The sequence below is a fragment of the Aotus nancymaae genome, unplaced genomic scaffold (assembly GCF_030222135.1).
Source record: "Aotus nancymaae isolate 86718 unplaced genomic scaffold, 86718_ANA_hifiasm-v0.15.2.pri h1tg000033l, whole genome shotgun sequence".
Taxonomy (NCBI): Eukaryota; Metazoa; Chordata; class Mammalia; order Primates; family Aotidae; genus Aotus; species Aotus nancymaae.
The window spans coordinates 8,635,568-8,654,296 of NW_026988447.1; the positions used below are offsets into that span (position 1 = coordinate 8,635,568).

Below are 18,729 nucleotides of genomic sequence, written 5' to 3' on the forward strand. Positions count from 1 at the left end.
CGCCAGGTGTGGTGGCTCATGCTTGCAACATTCTTGGAGGCCAGGGTGGGCAGACTGCTTGAGCCTAGGAGTTCAAGACCAGCCTGGAAAACATGGAGAAACCTCATCTCTACTAAAAATACAAAAATTACCTGTGCATGGTGGCATGTGCCTGTAGTATCAGCTACTCAGGTGGCTGAAGTGGGAGGATCACTTGGGCCCAGAAGGTCAAGGCTACAATGAGCTGTGATTGCACCACTGCACTCCAGCCCAGGTGATAGCACAAGACCCTGTCTCAAAAAAAAAAAAAAAAAAAAAAAAAGATGAGGATTATGTTTTTTCATTGTATCATCAGCACTCAGAATAGAGACTGGCATGTAATAATAATAGTAAGAGCTAAATATTTGTCATATAATTGAATCAACTTTTGTTGGGTATCTATGTGGGCATGCCTGTGTATGTATGTATCCATTTTGTTAATGAGGCAACTTAGTGATTACAAAGAAAAATTCAATCAATATAATATCCTTAGAACAAAACTTACTGATTTGTTCTAAAATTCCACCAACATCTATTGTTTATTTTTTTCTGCAAAAGGTATGTTGGTATTTTAATTAAAAACGACTCTACAAATTGGTTTTATTTTATTTATTTATTTATTGTTTAAAAAATTTTTTTTGTAGAGATGGGGTTTCGCCATGTTGTCTAGGCTGGTCTTGAATTCCTAGGCTCAAGTCTTCCACTTACCTTGGCCTCCCAAAGTGCTGGGATTAGAGGCATGAGCCACCGTACCCTGCCAACAAATTGTTGTTTTTTTTTTTATGAGTACCTAGTTATACATGTAATTTAACTTTTACTTTTCCTGTTTTCTTTTTTTCGAGACAGAGTCTGGCTCTCTCGCCAGGCTGGAGTGCAGTGGTGCAATCCCGGCTCACTGCAACTTCCGTTTTCCGTTTTCAAGCAATTCTCCTGCCTCAGCCTCCCGAGTAGCTGGGACTACAGGCAGGCACCACTACGGCCGGCTAATTTTTTGTATTTTGGTAGAGACGGGGTTTCACCATGTTGGCCAGGATGGTCTCGATTTCCTGACCTCGTGATCCGCCTGCCTCGAACTCCTAAAGTGCTGGGATTACAGGCGTGAGCCACCGCTCCCGGCCAAATACAGTTTTATCGGGAATCAAAAACTGCTCTCTTTTGGACTCTCAGCTTTAGCTGTTTGGAGCGTTTAGTCTAACCCCTATCAGTTACATTGTAATGTGAAGATCAAATTTTAACGACATGGCAATAAGGCTCCTATTGGTTGGGAACCACCAGTTTGTGCCAGGCATTGTACTGATTCATGTCTTTAATCCTCAAAACGACCTTCCAAGGTCAGCGTTTTTATTCTTTTTCCAGACGAGCAAACTGAGTTTTAGAGAAATCACACCCCAGTTGGTGGCAGAGCTGAGGCTGGCATGGGGCTGACTCTAAAGCTCTACGCCACGATGGTAGGAAAGTCAGTGAAACACAGGCGAGAAGAATAATGAGTACCGTAACTTCACTAAATGAGAAGCAACAGAGAGCCGGCGAAGGGCACACGACTCGCTCACGCCGCGCCGGGGAGTGGGGCGGTGCCGGAAGTCGGGTCACGGCTTCCGGGCTTAGCGCCGGAAGTGGCCGGTCAGCGTCGCAGCCAGTCTCTGGAGCTGCCGGGCTGCCACGAGGTTCGCGGATCCTGCCTGCAAAAGCGTCTGCAAGTCGAGATGTCGCACCCGTCACCCCAAGCCAAGCCCTCTAACCCCAGTAACCCTCGAGTCTTCTTTGACGTGGACATCGGAGGGGAGCGAGGTGAGCGGAGTCTGACGCTCGCTGAAAGGCACGGAGGAGGCGGGGGTTCCCGGGATTTGGGGGATTCCAAGGTTAGATCGAGGCTCCGGCCGGTGGTTGCTCAGTGTCGCGGAGGCAGCCTAGGCTGCCCAGGCTGGTCCGCCGGGACAAGCCCGGGCACCTAGGGCTAGATCGATCCAGCGCCCTTGTATCAGTGCCATCGGTCGTTCGGAAGTTTCTGGAAATTTCTAGTTTGGGACTCGTGGCCTTTAGGTTTGCCTTTCCTGATTTGGTTGCACTTCCACGTCACCTTTGCACCACCATGTTAGCATGAAATAAGATTATTTTATGTTTACAGTGAGACAGTTCAGAAAACATATACTGGGATATTTGTCTGCTGGGCCTCAGGGAACTGTTTGCCACATGAGATAATATATCAGCACCTGCTGTGTTATTTATACGTTAAAGGGACTTGTTTGCCCATAACTTTTGCCTTATTACTGATTCTTAACTTAGATATCCATTCAGATGGGCCAGCATTTTCTCTGATTTGCCGTTCGGAAAATGCGCTCACCGTAGTGATGTTGCCTAGGTTACGTAGCCGCTCAGAAGTTACCTAATGCCTGGTGAATTAGGGAGCGTGTTGTTTTGTAACTGGATTGACCTTGTTCGGGAACATGTTAGAATTGCTGACCATGCAGTGTGTTTGAATGGATGTACAGGACACACACGTTTACACGTATATTCAGTTTGTTGCAACTAGCTATGGCTAGGTTTGTTCTCACCTGTCTTAGGTGCTATCTAGAGGAGGAACTTTTACAGCTTTTGCTTCAGAGGCTGCACTAGGCAGTTTGCACGGAGCACAAAGGCTGCAGGTATACATAACACGTGGCCAGTCCGACTTCCCAAAGGCTGTTTCATTTTCCCCTGTTGGTTGCTTGGTGATTGGAAATTCTCAGTACCTCTTGAAGAAATTACTCCAGATTTAAATCTATTTGTATTTAATGATATCCATTACATGGTGCTAATTTTCTGGTTAGTATAATTGGTTATGATCCTTTGTATGATGTTTCAAATCTGTTTACATACATACATGACAGTAGACAGACTAAATTTGAATATTAGGAGAATGCCACTAAGGTTCACCAGTTCTACTAGTGAGTATATTCAAAGGAAGTGAAGTTAGTATGCCAAAGAGGTATCTGCACTCCCATCAGCATTATTCATGATAGCCAAGATAATGGAATCAAACTAAGTTTCCATCTACAGATGGATTTTTAAAAAAATGTGGTATATGTGCACAGTGGAGTGCTGTTCACCCATAAAAAAAGAATGGAATCTTGTTACTTTTGACAACATGAATTAACATGGAGGACATTATGTTACATCAAATAAGCTGGGCACAGGAAGACCAATACTGCATGATCTCACTTATATGTGGATTCTAAAAAAGTTGACCTTGATTTAGAGAATGGAATGGTGGACTTCAGGGGTTGGGTAGATGCTGATCACAGGAGACCTAATTTCAGTTAGTTAGAAAGCAGGAGTAAGTTCAAGAGATCTATAGTATAACATAGTGACTATAGTTAATAACAATGTGTTGTGTTCTTGAAATTGCAAAATAAATAAATAAATAAATAAATAAATAAATGACAATAAAAGGGAACTTGGTAATTCATGATTGATCTGCTACCATTGTTATACCAACCTTCCTTTTATCATTTACCTATTTGGTTGTTTTGCAAACTGACAAGATTTTCTTTTCTTTTAGTGGGTCGAATTGTCTTAGAATTGTTTGCAGATATTGTACCCAAAACTGCGGAAAATTTTCGTGCACTGTGTACAGGAGAAAAAGGCATTGGACCCACGACTGGAAAACCTCTCCATTTCAAAGGATGCCCTTTTCATCGAAGTATGTATAAATTTTCTGAATCTTACTATTTTTCATGTAGACAAGTCCAATTCTTTAGGAGTCTGGGAAGAAAACACTAAGTAGGAAGTGAAGGTTAAAAAGTACTATTGGCTTCCACATCTGAGGCAGTAACTCAGTTTCATAAAGGTTAGGCTGTGTGAGGTGGAATTACTTATGGTACTAGGTTTATCTATAAAGAATGGACTTCCCTAGCTTTACAGGTCCTCTCATTCTCCTTCGCTCTAAGGTGATTTGATTGAGAAAGGAAGGCCACAGTAAACTGACCTTAGGTAGCTTCATTGCCTGGTGACAAAAAAGTTGTGTTTAATTTTTGGGCATGAGTGCTTGAGAAGGCAGCAGATTTGAAGATTCAGTGTTTTGGGCACACAGGTGATAATGTAATAAAAATATGCCATTTCATACTGCTTATCACACTTTGTAATCAGTCATACCTTTGTTTCGTGATAACGGTTCCCCCGATAGACTGCAGGCTCCATGAGTTCAAGAACTATATGTTTTCACCATTTTGTTTTCAGCATCTAATACAGTTATTGAATAGGAACTCAGTAAATATTTCTTTAATAAATAGGCAAATAAGCAATAATCACATGAGCAACATTTTAAAAAATGATTTATTAAGAAAAAAATTATGACTGGGTGCAGTGGCTCACTCCTGTAATCCCAGCACTTTGAGAGGCCAAGTTAGGCGGATCACCTGAGGTCAGGAGTTCAAAACCAGCCTGGTCAATGTGGTGAGACCCTGTATCTACTAAATATACAAAAATTAGCCAGGTATGGTGGCGGGCGCCTATAATCTCAGCTACTCGGGAGGCTGAGGGGAGAATCGCTTGAATCTAGGAGGGAGAGGTTACAGTCAGCTGAGATTGCACCATTGCGCTCCAGCCTGGGCAACAAGAGCGACACTTCATCTCAAAAAAAAAAAAATTAACATTTTAAAAAAATTTATTTACTTTCATTTTAAATAAAAACCTGAAATATGCTAATAAAGTATATGCAGAAAATATTTAACGTAGCAAGCGTGAGACTGCTATCCTTAGGTCTGCCTACAAGAGTAGCACTTGGCTGGAGTTGGAGAACTTGATACTTGAACCGTTTCCTAAATAGTAAGGGAGATTTACTATGCCTAGTCTATTTGTACAAACATGAACATCTGCTTTCCTTTGGGGAGTCTGGAATTTTGGTACATGCTAGGTCGAGTGTGCCTGATAAATACCTTGGGTGCTGAGTCTCTGATTGGCTCTCCTGGGGAGAACTGTTGTGTACATGTTGCTGCATTTCTGTTGCTGGGGGAAGTGTGTGTTCTGTGGCACTTCGTGGGAGGGAGAAAGCACAAGGAAGCATGCATATGGATTTCTCCAGACTCTGCCTGTGTCTTTCCCCTTATCCTGCTGTGTATCTTTACCACCGTGATACAATCAAATGCTGATTCTCGTGAGGTCTAGGGTTCTCTGGACATGGAAGCGATCTTGGCAACTTTTGACACAAAGTGATGTATTTGCTGAAAATTTTCCATTAGGGTAAAACAAATCTACTGGAAATAATTGATCTTTATTCAGCAGACATTACTGAGTGACTAATATGTGCACATGCACATAGTTACAAGGATGTAAAACAATATAGTTGCTGTACTTAACGAGTTCACTGTTTGCTGGAAGGGGCAGATCATAATGCTGTATGTTACGGAGGCAGAGTCAAGATACTATGGGAGAAAAACTAGGAGATACAGCTTTGGGGATTCAGTGACAGTTTTATAGGGGAAGTATCATTTGAACTGATTTTCTGAATGTTAGCAGGAATCAGGCAGTGAAAGTAGTTTGGATTCCGATGGTGAAAATCCGTGCGTTTGGAGTTGTGGGATGGGTGGGGAAAGAAACAGGAGAGTGACATGACTAGAGTCATGCACTAGGAAGCAGTCTGTGCACATATTTATGAGTGAGTATTGCCAAATGCATCCATGTCTCAGTCACTAATAGCCATTTTCCTTTTTTGTAGTTATTAAGAAATTTATGATCCAGGGTGGAGACTTCTCAAATCAGAATGGGACAGGTGGAGAAAGTATTTATGGTGAAAAATTTGAAGATGAAAATTTCCATTATAAGGTAAAGTAGAGAAAATGCATATCATTGCTGATAAAAAGATTGTTATATATCTGGAATACTTGTTGGAGTAAGACACTAAAAAATGTCTGAAGTGTGCTTAGATTTTCCATTTCCACTTTTGTAAATATGTTCTTTAATATGGAAAAGTTTTCATTCAGTAATGATTTTATTTAGCACTATTTCATTATGATCCAGTTTTTATATGCTTCAGTTAAGCCAATGAGTTTTTAAGTGCCACCAACATCTGGCAAAATTGTTTCCAGGAAAAATGTTTTCATTGCTGGAAGGATGGTAACTTGTGCTTCTTTATCCTTGAATTTGAAGAGCAACAAAACCATCACTAATACCCAGGTTGTGAGGGGCTTTGCATACTAGCAGATATAGTTAATGTCCAAGCTCCTAAAGGACTTTAGTGGTGCCTGTGCCTTCTTATCTTCATTGTCCCAAGGTGTAACTGGGGTAGATTACATCATTCAGGTTATAGGAATGGACATGTAAGTACAACAGTAAAGTGATATTTTTGGAAATAAGGAATATGAGCAAGGTTATTAGGATAAAAAATGTCATCAGTCTTCCAGCTAGTATTTATTGACTGCAACTCTATGTGTAGCACCTGTCACTGGCACCAAAGGGTTTATAAAAATGAAAGGCCTTGATGACAAGGAATCTATAATCCTACGTCAGAAGCAAGATTAAAATTCATGGGACTATTGGAGAATAATAGTATATAAATAAATGCTAAATTTATTGAATATCCTTGTTTGTATAACATTGCTAATACATACTATTTGTATACTGTAGGAAAAAGATGTGATTTATGCAGTCCAAATTATTACAGAAGTCATTGAGGAGGAATGGCTACTTAGGCTGTGTAGACTGGGTCTCGCAAGGTGGCAACATGGCTGAAATTTGCTTAGGCAGGAACTATAGTATTGATGCAGAACTTAAATAGGGACATGGGTGAGGAAAGACAAAGGCAATGAGCCATTGAGGAAATAAAGTTCTAGTTACTCTTGTACCAAAGGAAGCTACCAGAAGGATGAAAACTAAAGGTTATGTGATGATCACGTTGATATAGAGAAAATGAGCCTATAGAAAAGACACATGGTTCTTGCTTTCTATAAACTTGGTGGCCTTGAATTCTGGATTTGATTTAGATTGAGGGGAGTAAAAGGCATTTTGGTGGGGTAGGGGTGTCATGAGACATGTAATATCAGAGTTACGGTGCGTGCACCAACAAGGAATACATTTAGAAAGCCTAGGAGATAAAGTGAAAAGATTAAGAAATTGGGTTTCATAGAACCTTTGACAGGATTATGCCAAAGTAGAATTTTGATTTCAGATATATGCAGCAGTTTCTTTTGAGCACTCTCTGAAGAAGCGATTCACCTGGGATGAAAACCTAATCCAAATCCCATATGATTTAGATTCTTTTGAGATTAGGAAAGTACCAAACTGAATGTCTTGGGTGAATTCAGTATCCCATGATTGTTCCCAGTTTATTGATGTGTAAAGGAAGACTCATAATGTAGGCATATTTATGGACTTAAAAGACTATTCAGGTCTTCCCAGAAAAAAAGAGTGCCCATCATAAAAAGGGCAAATATATTTTAAGAGTTTCTTAATGCTGCATCTTCTTCTTAAAGATGAAGTATAAATATCTTCTCATGACCAAGTTAGAAATAACCCTCTCCCTGACTGTTTTTTCTGTTACCTTATTTACTTTCATAAGGTTTTTTTAAAAGTTTAAAAAGCGACTAAATGCTCTATGTTTTGTGAATTAAAGGTTGCAGTTTACAAGAAGTAAAAAGTACTTTAAAAATTTTTAAAGTGAAAAGTAAAAAAATGTAAAGTTTGATCTAAATAGTAGTATAGTCTACCCCAGTTTTACGTTCAGTAAAAGAACAATTCAGACTAACAAACAGGTCAGAAAGAACATGTCTAACCTTGATTTTCTTGTACTGCTTTTTATTTCTACAGCATGATCGGGAGGGTTTACTGAGCATGGCAAATGCAGGCCGCAACACAAATGGTTCTCAGTTTTTTATCACAACAGTTCCAACTCCTCATTTGGATGGGAAACATGTGGTGTTTGGCCAAGTAATTAAAGGAATAGGAGTGGCAAGGATATTGGAAAACGTAGAAGTGAAAGGTGAAAAACCTGCCAAAGTAAGTAAAAAGTTACAGTGAAACGCACATATCTTAGTTGCTATCTTTTTTTTTTTTTTTTTTTTTTTTTTTTTAAAGAGATGGAGTCTTGTACTGTTGCCCAGGCTGGAGTTCTTTGGCGTGATCTTGGCTCACTGCAACCTCTGCCTCCCGGGTTCAAGCTATTCTCCTGCCCCAGCCTCCCTAGTAGATGCAATTACAGGCGTGTACCACCACACTTGGCTAATTTTATGTTTTTAGTAGAAATGGGGTTTCACCATGTTGGCTAGGCTGGTCTCGAACTCCTGACCTCATGATCCACCTGGCTCGGCTTCCCAAAGTGCTGGGATTATAGGCTTAGGCCATTGTGCCCGGCCTCTTAGTTGCTATCTAAAAGAAATGTAAGTAAAAAGATCAGGTGATTATTAGCTGGAAAAATGTTATAATAGTTTTGGCTAGAGGAGCCTGGATCTGCCACTTTTTTATTTTTTAAATTTTCTATAATGGGAAAGATAATTAGGGTAGTTTTAAAGGAGATTTTTATTATTTCAGCTTTCATGTTGGTGATCTTTGGTAGTTTACTTTAAGTCTTCCTATACCTGCAAAACTTTTGCATCAGTATGTTTAGTAGTACATAGTAGAATGAGGATAGTAAACCTAAAATCTTGTCTGGATTGTAGTATTAGCTAGAGGGTTGGCCTTGACCTTGTTACCTAACTTTTCCACACCTCTTTTCTCATCCTGTCTAAATTACTTATGGATTTAGACTAGATTATCTCTGAAGACCCTTGTGTACTAAATGTCTGTGAATCAAAATGACCATAATACTGGCTGGGCATGGTGGCTCATGCTTGTAATCCCCGGCACTTTGGGAGGCTGAGGTGGTAAGACTTGAGACCAGGAGTTTGAAACCAGCCTTGATAATATAGTGAGACTCTGTCTCTATTTAAAAAAAGATTAAAAAAAAAAAAACCCGGCTGGGCGCGGTGGCTCAAGCCTGTAATCCCAGCACTTTGGGAGGCCGAGGCGGGTGGATCATGAGTTCAAGAGATCGAGACCATCCTGGTCAACATGGTGAAACCCCGTCTCTACTAATACAAAAAATTAGCTGGGCATGGTGGCGTGTGCCTGTAATCCCAGGTACTCAGGAGGCTGAGGCAGGAGAATTGCCTGAACCCAGGAGGCGGAGGTTGCGGTGAGCCGAGATCGCGCCATTGCACTCCAGCCTGGGTAACAAGAGCGAAACTCCGTCTCAAAAAAAAAAAAAAAAAAAAAACCCAAACAACTGTAATACTACCCAACCTAAGTGATAGGGTTGTGAGTGGGAGTTGGAAGCTCAATTACTTGTAAGAGGTAGGCTGTCACTCAGTGTATGACAAGAATGGTAGTAAACTGAAATAAAGCCCATGCCCCACCTAACGCCACTTACACAGACAGTGTTAAAATTGCCAACTTATTCTGTGTTTATTGAGCTCCTGAATAACAATCAAACTTATGTAAATATTGACATTGTCATATATTAGTTGGAATATATGAAAACAGCATTATAGTAATTCTAGCAGATAAATAAGCCTCCCCACATAAATCTGTGAACTGGACAGTATTGCACGTGATTTCAGCTGTATAGCTTTTATCTCTCATTATTATGATAGTGCACTTCTACAATTTAGGGTTATTTTTACAGTTGTGCGTTATTGCAGAATGTGGAGAATTGAAGGAAGGAGATGATTGGGGAATATTCCCAAAAGATGGCTCTGGCGACAGTCATCCAGATTTCCCTGAGGATGCGGATATAGATCTAAAAGACGTAAGTACTTTCAGATTAGTCAAACTTTAATTACTTAAATAAGTAAAAATATTAATTTTTTAACTAAAATTTTTATTAAATATTAAATACTAATATAAAAATATTTTTTATAATATAAATATTTATATATATAAATAATATATATAATAATATAAATAATAAATATATAAAAATATTAATATATATAAATATTTTTATATTAGTATTTAATATTTAATAAAAATACTAAAAGTTTTGAGTTTCTTTGTCAGTCTCTCATATGATAGAGTCTAGCATTAAACCACATTACTTACTAAAACCCAACATATTTATTTTTTTATACAGGTAGATAAAATTTTATTAATAACAGAAGACTTAAAAAACATTGGAAATACTTTTTTCAAATCCCAGAACTGGGAGATGGCCATTAAAAAATATGCAAAAGTTTTAAGGTAATATTATTTCTAACAAATTATAAGGTAATATTATTTCTAACATTATTTTTAAGAAATTATAAATTGAATTATAAACTAAAATTAGGAATTGCTCATTATATTTTTGCAAATTACTTGTGGAATAACCAGGTGTGCTGAAATAGTTGCATTTTTTTTCCCCTCAGCTTATTTTGAAAAATTTCAAAAGACAAAAGTTGAAAGAGTAGTACATACTTACTCATACATTTTACTTACATTTACAAATTTTTAACTTTTGCTGTTTTTGTTTTCACAGAACTATTTTGATAGGAAGTTGTTGACACTGGGATACTCTATCCTAAGTTTTTCAACATGTATTTCCTAAGAAACAAAGACGTTCTACATAAGTTCAATGCCATTAAAACACTCCAAAATAATATTGATAGGTAGTATGTAATCCATATTTAGGTTCATGTCTGTAATCCCAGCACTTTGGGAGGCAGAGGCAGGCGGATCACCTGAGGTCAGGAGTTTGAGACCAGCTTGGCCAATATGGTGAAACCCCCTCTATACTAAAAATACAAAAATTAGCCTGGCCTGGTGGCAAACGCCTATAACTCCAGCTACTTGGGAGGCTGAGGCATGAGAATTACTTGAACTTGGGAGGCAGAGGTTGCAGCAAGCCGAGATCATGTCACTGCACTCCAGCCTGGGTGACAGAAGGAGAGTCTGTCTTAAAAAGAAAATAAATATGTATTACATATTCCAACTTCCCCAGTTGTTTCAATTTTTTAGAAAAATCCAGGGTCCAAACTAAGAGTATGTATTGTATTTGGTTGTAGTCTCTTTAGTTACCTGTTTGCTACTTCCCTGGTTTTTTACTCATTTACATTTTTGTGGAGTCCCAGTCAGTTTTTATAAACTTCCATCTGTATGTGTTTGTTTCCTTAAGATTAGTTTGAGGTGAAATATTTTGGCATGAAGACTTAGGTGGGTTTTATTTTATATTACCTGTGATATCACATCTTGAAGACACATTTCGCTTTGGCCTGTTTGAGTTTGTACACGTGGTTAAAGTAATGTCAGACAGAAGCATTTGTTGTGTAGTCTGAGGTGGTACTGTGAAATTGTGTGAATATCCAGTCCCCAACAACCTTTCACACAGTGTATCTTAGCATCAATGAAAATCCATGCCTGCATCTGTTACCATACCGATCTTCTAATTGTATCATTGTACAGTTATTAACTAGCATTTTTCTGTTTGCAAGAGCCTCCTGCATATTTTTTAAGTATCACTATAGAACTGTGGATATTTTTCTTTTCTTTTTTTTTTCCTTTCATAGAAACAAGGTCTCCTTATATTGCCCAGGCTGGTCTTGAACTTTTGGGCCCAAGCAATCCTCCCTCCTCAACCTCCCAAGTAGCAAGGACTAGAGGGATATGTTATGGGTAGTTTTCAGTTCTGTTTGTTAGTACAGTATATTACCGTCATCCTTTTTCATGCCCAAAGGGTTCCAAATTTGTTCAGTGGAAGGCCCCTTTCCTTTGGCATGTTCCTGTTAGTCTGTGATTACTTGCTTGCTTTTTTGCACAAGATGTTCCATGCTCATCTTACCTTGCTTTCAGATCTGATGTGGCAGTTTCTCCAAGGACCTCTGATTTCTTTCAGAGAGAGGAAACTTTAGAAACCAAATTCTGGAGGGCAGGTGGGCTCAGTTTCTGGGCCCTTTTCAGGGACAATGCAAAGTCAATGTGAATTCCCTTCTGTTATGAGAATCCTGGTTCCAAACATAATTATGTTGGAAAGTACATAGGACCCGAGTTTTAAAAATAGAAAAGTATTACTAGTGCATAATTAGATTTGGGAATTGGTCTTAAACTGGCCTCTTTGAACACCTTGGGAAAAGAAGTTGGAACAAAAAAAATTAAGCCTTCTTAAGAAAAATAAGTAATAAAATTGTGATCATTATGATTATTAATATTTGCATTTTTAGAGCTTTTTGACCTGTTATGTCAGAAATGACATAACACTTCTGGACATAGAGAAGAAGAGTAACTCTTGTTTATGTGGCCTTTCATACTGCTTTAATTAATGCGTTCTGCAGATACGTTGACAGTTCAAAGGCTGTTATCGAGACAGCAGATAGAGCCAAGCTGCAACCTATAGCTTTAAGCTGTGTACTGAATATTGGTGCTTGTAAACTGAAGATGTCAAATTGGCAGGAAGCAATTGACAGTTGTTTGGAGGTAGGTCTGTTTGATCTTGAACTTTTTGAATAAGTCGGATTATGACTTATCGTTTGAATGGTAACAATTTATATATATATATATGAATATATCTTATTGCATAGGACCTAATGAGGCTTAAGAAAACACTTTGGTTCTAAATATTTTGGACCCTCAGTTTTTTCTCTCCATTCATTTTGCTTATAACTCTGTCACTTAACAGCTATGAAGATCCTTACCTCTTTTTCTCAAAGCACATATATCATCAGCTCATGTATTCACTTAAGAGCACCTATTATATGTTAGGCGTTGGAAGACAAAGCCAGGAATGACTAAGAATGTGCATTATGGAGTCAGTCAGGCATAGCTTTTTTCTTTTTCTTTTTTTTGAGATGGAGTCTTGCTCTGTTGCCCAGGCTGGAGTGCAGTGGCACGATCTAGGCTCACTGCAACTTCTGCCTCCTGGGTTCAAGTGATTCTCCTGCCTCAGCCTCCCGACTACCTGGGATTACAGGCGCACGCCACCACACCCGCCTAATTTTTGTATTTGTAGTAGAGACAGGGTTTTGCCATGTTGGCCAGGCTGGTTTCCAAACTCCTGACCTCAGGTGATCCACTGCCTCAGCCTCCCAAAGTGCTGGGATTACAGCTGTGAGCCACTGCGCCCAGCCAGCTTTTTTCAAAAATTAGATCTCTGCTACTCACTAACTTGTTTTATAGTCCTTGAGTAAATTATTAATTTTGCCTACCTCATGGAGTGGTTATAGAAGTTTATATAACATAATGTAAGGCATTTAGTGTAGTGCCTGGCACATTTTAATCACCTGATAGAGACTAGCTATTTTAATTAAAAGATCCTTACCCTCCAGAAGCTTAATAAGTGATTCAGGATAGGAGGGGGGCAGTTTCAATTTAGGTTCATCAAAACTTGTGTATGGAGAATGGGTACTATTGGAACAGGTCATTCATTTTTAGGAGGGCCATCTAGGTATGCTAATTGATAAAGCTAGAAAGGTAGCAGCTTTACCTTCCTCAAATAGAGCAATTACGATTCTCTTTCCTGTTGTATAGTTTGAAAAGTTTTCCAATGAAACATTTTAAGAATTTTATATATTATGCCATGTTCCTAGACTAGCTATGCTCAGAGAAAGTAGAACTAAAATGAGATCCTAATTTGGTAGGGTAGGTGGAATAAGGGATAGGAATACATTTAGAAGGGAGCATACAACAGAGGAAAAAACTTAACCTAAAGAAAAGATGGTTCTTCACTCTGGATTTCCTTTTCTTTTTTAAAAGAGGTCTTGCTCTGTCACCCATGCTGGAGTGCGGTGGTGCAATCACAGCTCACTGCAGTCTCAACCTCCTGGGCTCAGGTGATCCTCCCACCTCAGCCTCCTAAGTAGCTGGGACTACAGGCACTTGCCACCATACCTAGCTAATTTTTAAATTTTTTATAGAGATGGGTTTTTGCCATGTTGCCCAGGCTGGTCTCTTAACTCCTGAGCTCAAGCTGTCCACCCACCTCAGCCTCCCAAAGTGCTGGGATTACAGTTATGAGCCGCTGCACCGAGCATCTCTTTTTGACCTGTGAGGCAGATAATAAAATCTGAGTATTGGCCTTTAAAAGATGTTAAATAAACAAAAGATAATTTTAATATGTTTGTTCCAGAGGGGAGAGCTAATGTATAAAGTCTCTTAGGTTAAAAGACCTTTTGTAAGAAAAGACCAAGGTTGAGTAGGGTGGTTCATGCCTGTAATTCCAGCACTTAGGGATGCCAAAGTGGGTGGATCACTTGAGCCCAGGAGTTCGAAATCAGCCTGGGCAACATGGTGAAACCATCTCTTAAGAAAGAAATTAGCGTAGTGTGGTGGTGCATACCTGTAGTCCCAGCTACTCAGAGGCTGAGGTGGGAGGAGCACTTGAGCCTGGGAATTCGAGGCAGCCGTGAGCTGTGATCAGGCCACTGCACTCCAGCCTGCCACACCCTGTCTTAAAAATTTTAAGAAAGATATTTTAAGAGTTATAAAAAGTTATAGTTCCTAAAAAACCTATAATTCAAGTATGAGTATATACAAATTTTTCTTCAAAATGATTTTCTTTTCTAAGTGTTAGTTCAGGCCCATTCAGGAGATTGAAACACAATACGAGAGAAGCATATTGGAAACTGGTAGAGAAATGTCTTTCTCCTCCATGTCCATTTAGTGCCCTCTACTGACAAAACTTAGTGCCCACTGGCAGAAGAGAGCTGTTTGCAGGTTTAAGCTCCATTTTCACAGAGCAGTGAAGGATGGATTTGGAGTCGATAGGCAGTGAGTTGAGATCTAGCATACAAGCTTAATAATACTTAATACTTTGATATAAATACTAGCTTTATCATTTTTTATAGGCTCTTGAAATAGACCCATCAAATACCAAAGCATTGTACCGAAGAGCTCAAGGATGGCAAGGATTAAAAGAATATGATCAAGCATTGGTAAATTTTGTTTGAAATGTTTAATTTTTTAAAACAGATAACTGCCTTTATAAATCATACACTTAAATGTTTTTTTCCAATTAAAGGCTGATCTTAAAAAAGCTCAGGAGATAGCACCAGAAGATAAAGGTAAGTTGGCAGTTTTTATAGTGAAAGTTAATTTTGTTATTTAAAAACGTATCCTCAGGAACCATTGTTCACTTTGCCAGATTTTAGATGTTTGTTCAACAGATATTACAGAATACCTGCTGCTGGGCCAGGCATTATCATATACCAGTGAACAAGACAGTCAAGGTCCCTGCCCTCAAAGAGCTTACATTCTACTCCCACTCAAGAATATACTAGTTTTTCACATTATCCAAGTTATCATCTCTGTAGTTTTTTACATGTCAGATACTGTTTGTTTTATGGTATTATTTGAGACTCTCTTTCCATTCTGGTTATTCTAGTCGATAGCTTGGCATTGAAAGACACAGTATTCATGGTAAATTCAACATCTGGGACCATTCTTTAAGCTGAATGTGGCTATAACCTTAGTATCAAAGTACTGGTTATGTGTTTTAGTAAACTTTGACAAAAATAAGCTTGTTTTTCAAGTAAACCAACGATGAATACCAACACTAGATCTGGATATTAAAAAATGTCTTTGGTTTCTTATTACTGAAATGAAATAAGGAGGCAATTACTGTTCTTTAAGGTAGAGGGAGAAGGCAAATCTTTATGTACTTGAGTTCTCTCAGTTGACAGTCCTCTAAAATTAGGCTTCATTTTCGTGTTTGTGTGATTGCTCAGATTTTCTGTTACTAGGGCTTAGTGACTTTATGAAGAAGTTTCTTCAAGGGGGAGTTAACATGTTAAAACTGTAAGTCACCATAATTTTGGAGATGTTTTGAGAAAAAACTCATATTGCATATTTATTTTGCAGCTATCCAGGCAGAATTGCTGAAAGTCAAACAAAAGATAAAGGCACAGAAAGATAAAGAGAAGGCAGTATATGCAAAAATGTTTGCTTAGTAAGGATTCAATTTTGCTTATTGTGTGATTGTATAGATGCAATAAGAAAATTTAAAGGTTTTTGTCTATTAATACGATCCCTAATGTTTCTTTTTACACCTCAGTTCCTCATTGTTTACAGTTTAGGAGTACTGATAGGGGTTCATGCTTAATAAACATGTTACAATACAGTAAGTAAAGTGTTCTTTTGTTTGTTTGTTTGGAGATGGAGTCTCGCTCTGTCGCCCAGGCTGGAGTGTAGTGGTGCGATCTTGGCTCACTGCAACCTCCGCCTCCCGGCTTCAAATGATTCTTCTGCCTCAGCCTCCTGAGTAGCTGGGACTAACGGCGTGTGCCACCAAGCCTGGCTAATTTTTGTATTTTTAGTACAGTGGGTTTTTATATATAGGTCAGGCTGGTCTTGAACCCCTGACCTCATGATCTGCCGGCCTTGGCCTCCCAAAGTGCTGAGATTATAGGCGTGAGCCACCACACCCAGCTAAGTGAAATGCTTTTTAAAATGGTTATCTGCATTATTCATGAAGGATAATGGTGTTCAGTCTGTTTTTAAACTCGTAAAGACACATCTTGTTGAATAAACAGATGAAAGCTTAAGTTTGTATATTGTTTCCTTCAATTCTTTAATGTATCTGTGGTTGGATGATGCTGGATTTTCATACTTACAGATAACACATACACATACTACACAAAACTTGTTCGGGGTGGGCATACTTTTTCTGCAAGGGCCAAATCATAAAGTTTTTAGGCTTTGTGGACCATGTAATTTGTTATACTCACTCAACTCTGAGGTTGTAACTCAAAATTAGCCATAGACAATGTGTAACCAATGGGTATGGCTGTGTTTTTAATAAAACTTCATTCATAAGTGGTGAATGGTTCCTGGCCCCTGGTCTAGAATATATATATTCATTTTTATATTTATTTGAATACTTTACTTTGGCAAGTCAAATGTAAAGTCCAGTAGTTAATTTTGCTCTTGGTACTGAATCTCTGAAGAACTGAAGAGGTAGGAAGATGCTGCATTCTTACTATAAAGGTTAAAAGAAATACTCATAATTTTTTTATGGGACAATCTTAGATATAGTATAAAATTTTTACTTGATCATTTTGTGAGTGTTCAGTAATATACAGAAAGATATTTTGACATCTGTTAATCTCTAAACATTTTAAGTTAGCTTGCCATACTTTAAAGAAACTGGCTAGTTGCAGTTTACATTCCATTGTAAGCAGGTCCTCCTCCACCTTCAGGTACCACCCAGTTAATATTCTGACTTGGATCTTTAATGTCACATGTTTTACAATGCACACAGTTCTGAGCATTTATCTGTAACCGAAATCCATCACTTTGTTCCATGGGTACAAATTCATACACTCCTGTAAAGTAAAAATAAGTAATATTGAAGTGCCTAACTTTAAAAACTTTTTAAATTCAAAAGTAGAAATTTAAGAGCAGCCACAGAAGCCTTAAAGTTTGCTTTCTGAATGCTTACCCATAGAGAATATTATGAAGACCTTGGTACATTGCTATTGATGTGAGTATAAATTACATGTACGTAATAAAAGAAGGTACAGCAGTATTTGGCTGAGTAGTCTCACTATCGAGGGTACTTGACACTCAGTGTTTGAGTTCCACACAGCCTCGAATTCCTCCCGTATTTCACAGTAGTCCTCTCTTATTCATGGGGACAAGTTCCAAGATCCCCAGTAGACACCTGAAAGCTCAGGTAGTACCCAACTTAGGCTGTCAGAACACATTTCTGTTCGTATCTTTCACCCACAAATGTGATGCCTTTTCCATCTTAAGGAAGCACTTGCCACACTCTGGCCATAACTTCTACAGTTCGAGGTCCGACAGCAAAACTAGCACAAATTTCTTTTTCCTCCTTCACATTTGCACAGAAGATACGGTGTTACCGTAGACCTTAGCAACCTCAGTATAGGATTTTTTTCTCTTTATAGAGAACTTTCTCCTTTTCACTTAAAGGAAGTACTTATGGCATCTCTGAATTGTCAGCATCACTACTCTTGTGTTGTGGGGACATTATTAAGTAAAGTAAGGGTTACTGAACACAAGCATGATACTGTGACAGTCAATCTGATGATAACCAAGATGGCTACCAAGTGACATAATGAGCTGGTAGCATATACAGCGTGAATATACTGGACAAAGGGGTAATTCACATCCAGGGTGGGACAAGCCAGGATGGCACACAATTTAAAACTTAATGGGCACAATTTAAGACTTAGAAGTTATTTGCTTCTGGAATTTTCTCATTTTTAGACCGTGAGTGACTAGGGGTAACAGGACCCTGATCATACAGCTAAAAAAACAAATTAGATCCAGTCCTTAGTAACCTCAGCAAGTTAAAAACCTACTGTAATGACAAAAGCCAAAAGACCAATCACACTACAGCTTCTTTTGTGAATGTACTAGTTTTCAAGTATCTGAATACTATTTTGTTTTACCATATCATTTGAGACCTGGTTCCTACTGTAATTTCAGTTGAAAGCTCAGCACTAAAAAAAAGTCATGGTGAATTTAAAGTTTGGGAGCATTCCTTGGAATGAAGTGACCATAACCTGCTATTCTAGCACATACACTCAAATACCTGCCATGATAGAAATGACTTTAAAAAGTCACATGAACATGTGAAGAGTATTTTATGTTCAAGAATCTTCAACTTAGTCTGTGCGTAGACAAACGGTTTTTTTTCCTTGAGAAATGTCATCTGAACTAGACTGAACAAAAATTAACACCAGTAGTTAAAAGTTTCTTAAAGGAAGCTGGATGAAGAGTCATTTACAATTTCTAAGCAACAAAAGGATAAAACAAATCATTTTTTAAAAGAAC

At 38.5% G+C, this 18,729-nt stretch overlaps 2 protein-coding genes across 2 annotated transcripts in view; one reads left to right on the forward strand and one right to left on the reverse strand.

Moving 5' to 3' along the window:
* The first annotated feature begins 1,648 nt into the window (after nt 1–1,648).
* PPID (peptidylprolyl isomerase D) lies at nt 1,649–16,747 on the forward strand. Its single transcript, XM_021666693.2, has 10 exons — nt 1,649–1,806; nt 3,557–3,697; nt 5,711–5,817; nt 7,798–7,986; nt 9,650–9,772; nt 10,097–10,203; nt 12,270–12,411; nt 14,778–14,864; nt 14,951–14,993; nt 15,790–16,747. Exons 1-10 carry the CDS (start codon nt 1,722–1,724, stop codon nt 15,876–15,878), a joined length of 1,113 nt encoding a protein of 370 aa, XP_021522368.1. The 5' UTR covers nt 1,649–1,721; the 3' UTR covers nt 15,879–16,747.
* Nucleotides 14,866–18,729, reverse strand: part of ETFDH (electron transfer flavoprotein dehydrogenase) — a 40,070-nt gene continuing 36,206 nt past the window's right edge. The window contains exon 13 of the mRNA XM_012433854.3: nt 14,866–17,252. Within this exon, the coding sequence (XP_012289277.2) occupies nt 17,089–17,252 (164 nt within the window). The 3' untranslated portion in view covers nt 14,866–17,088. The remainder of the gene's footprint in view (nt 17,253–18,729) is intronic.

Coding starts and splice junctions, on each gene's coding strand:
- PPID (XM_021666693.2), top strand. CDS start 1,722: ATGTCGCACCCGTCACCCCAAGCCAAGCCCTCTAACCCCAGTAACCCT. Junction 3,698..5,710: donor AGGATGCCCTTTTCATCGAA/GTATGTATAAAT, acceptor CCTTTTTTGTAG/TTATTAAGAAATTTATGATC. Junction 5,818..7,797: donor ATGAAAATTTCCATTATAAG/GTAAAGTAGAGA, acceptor TTATTTCTACAG/CATGATCGGGAGGGTTTACT.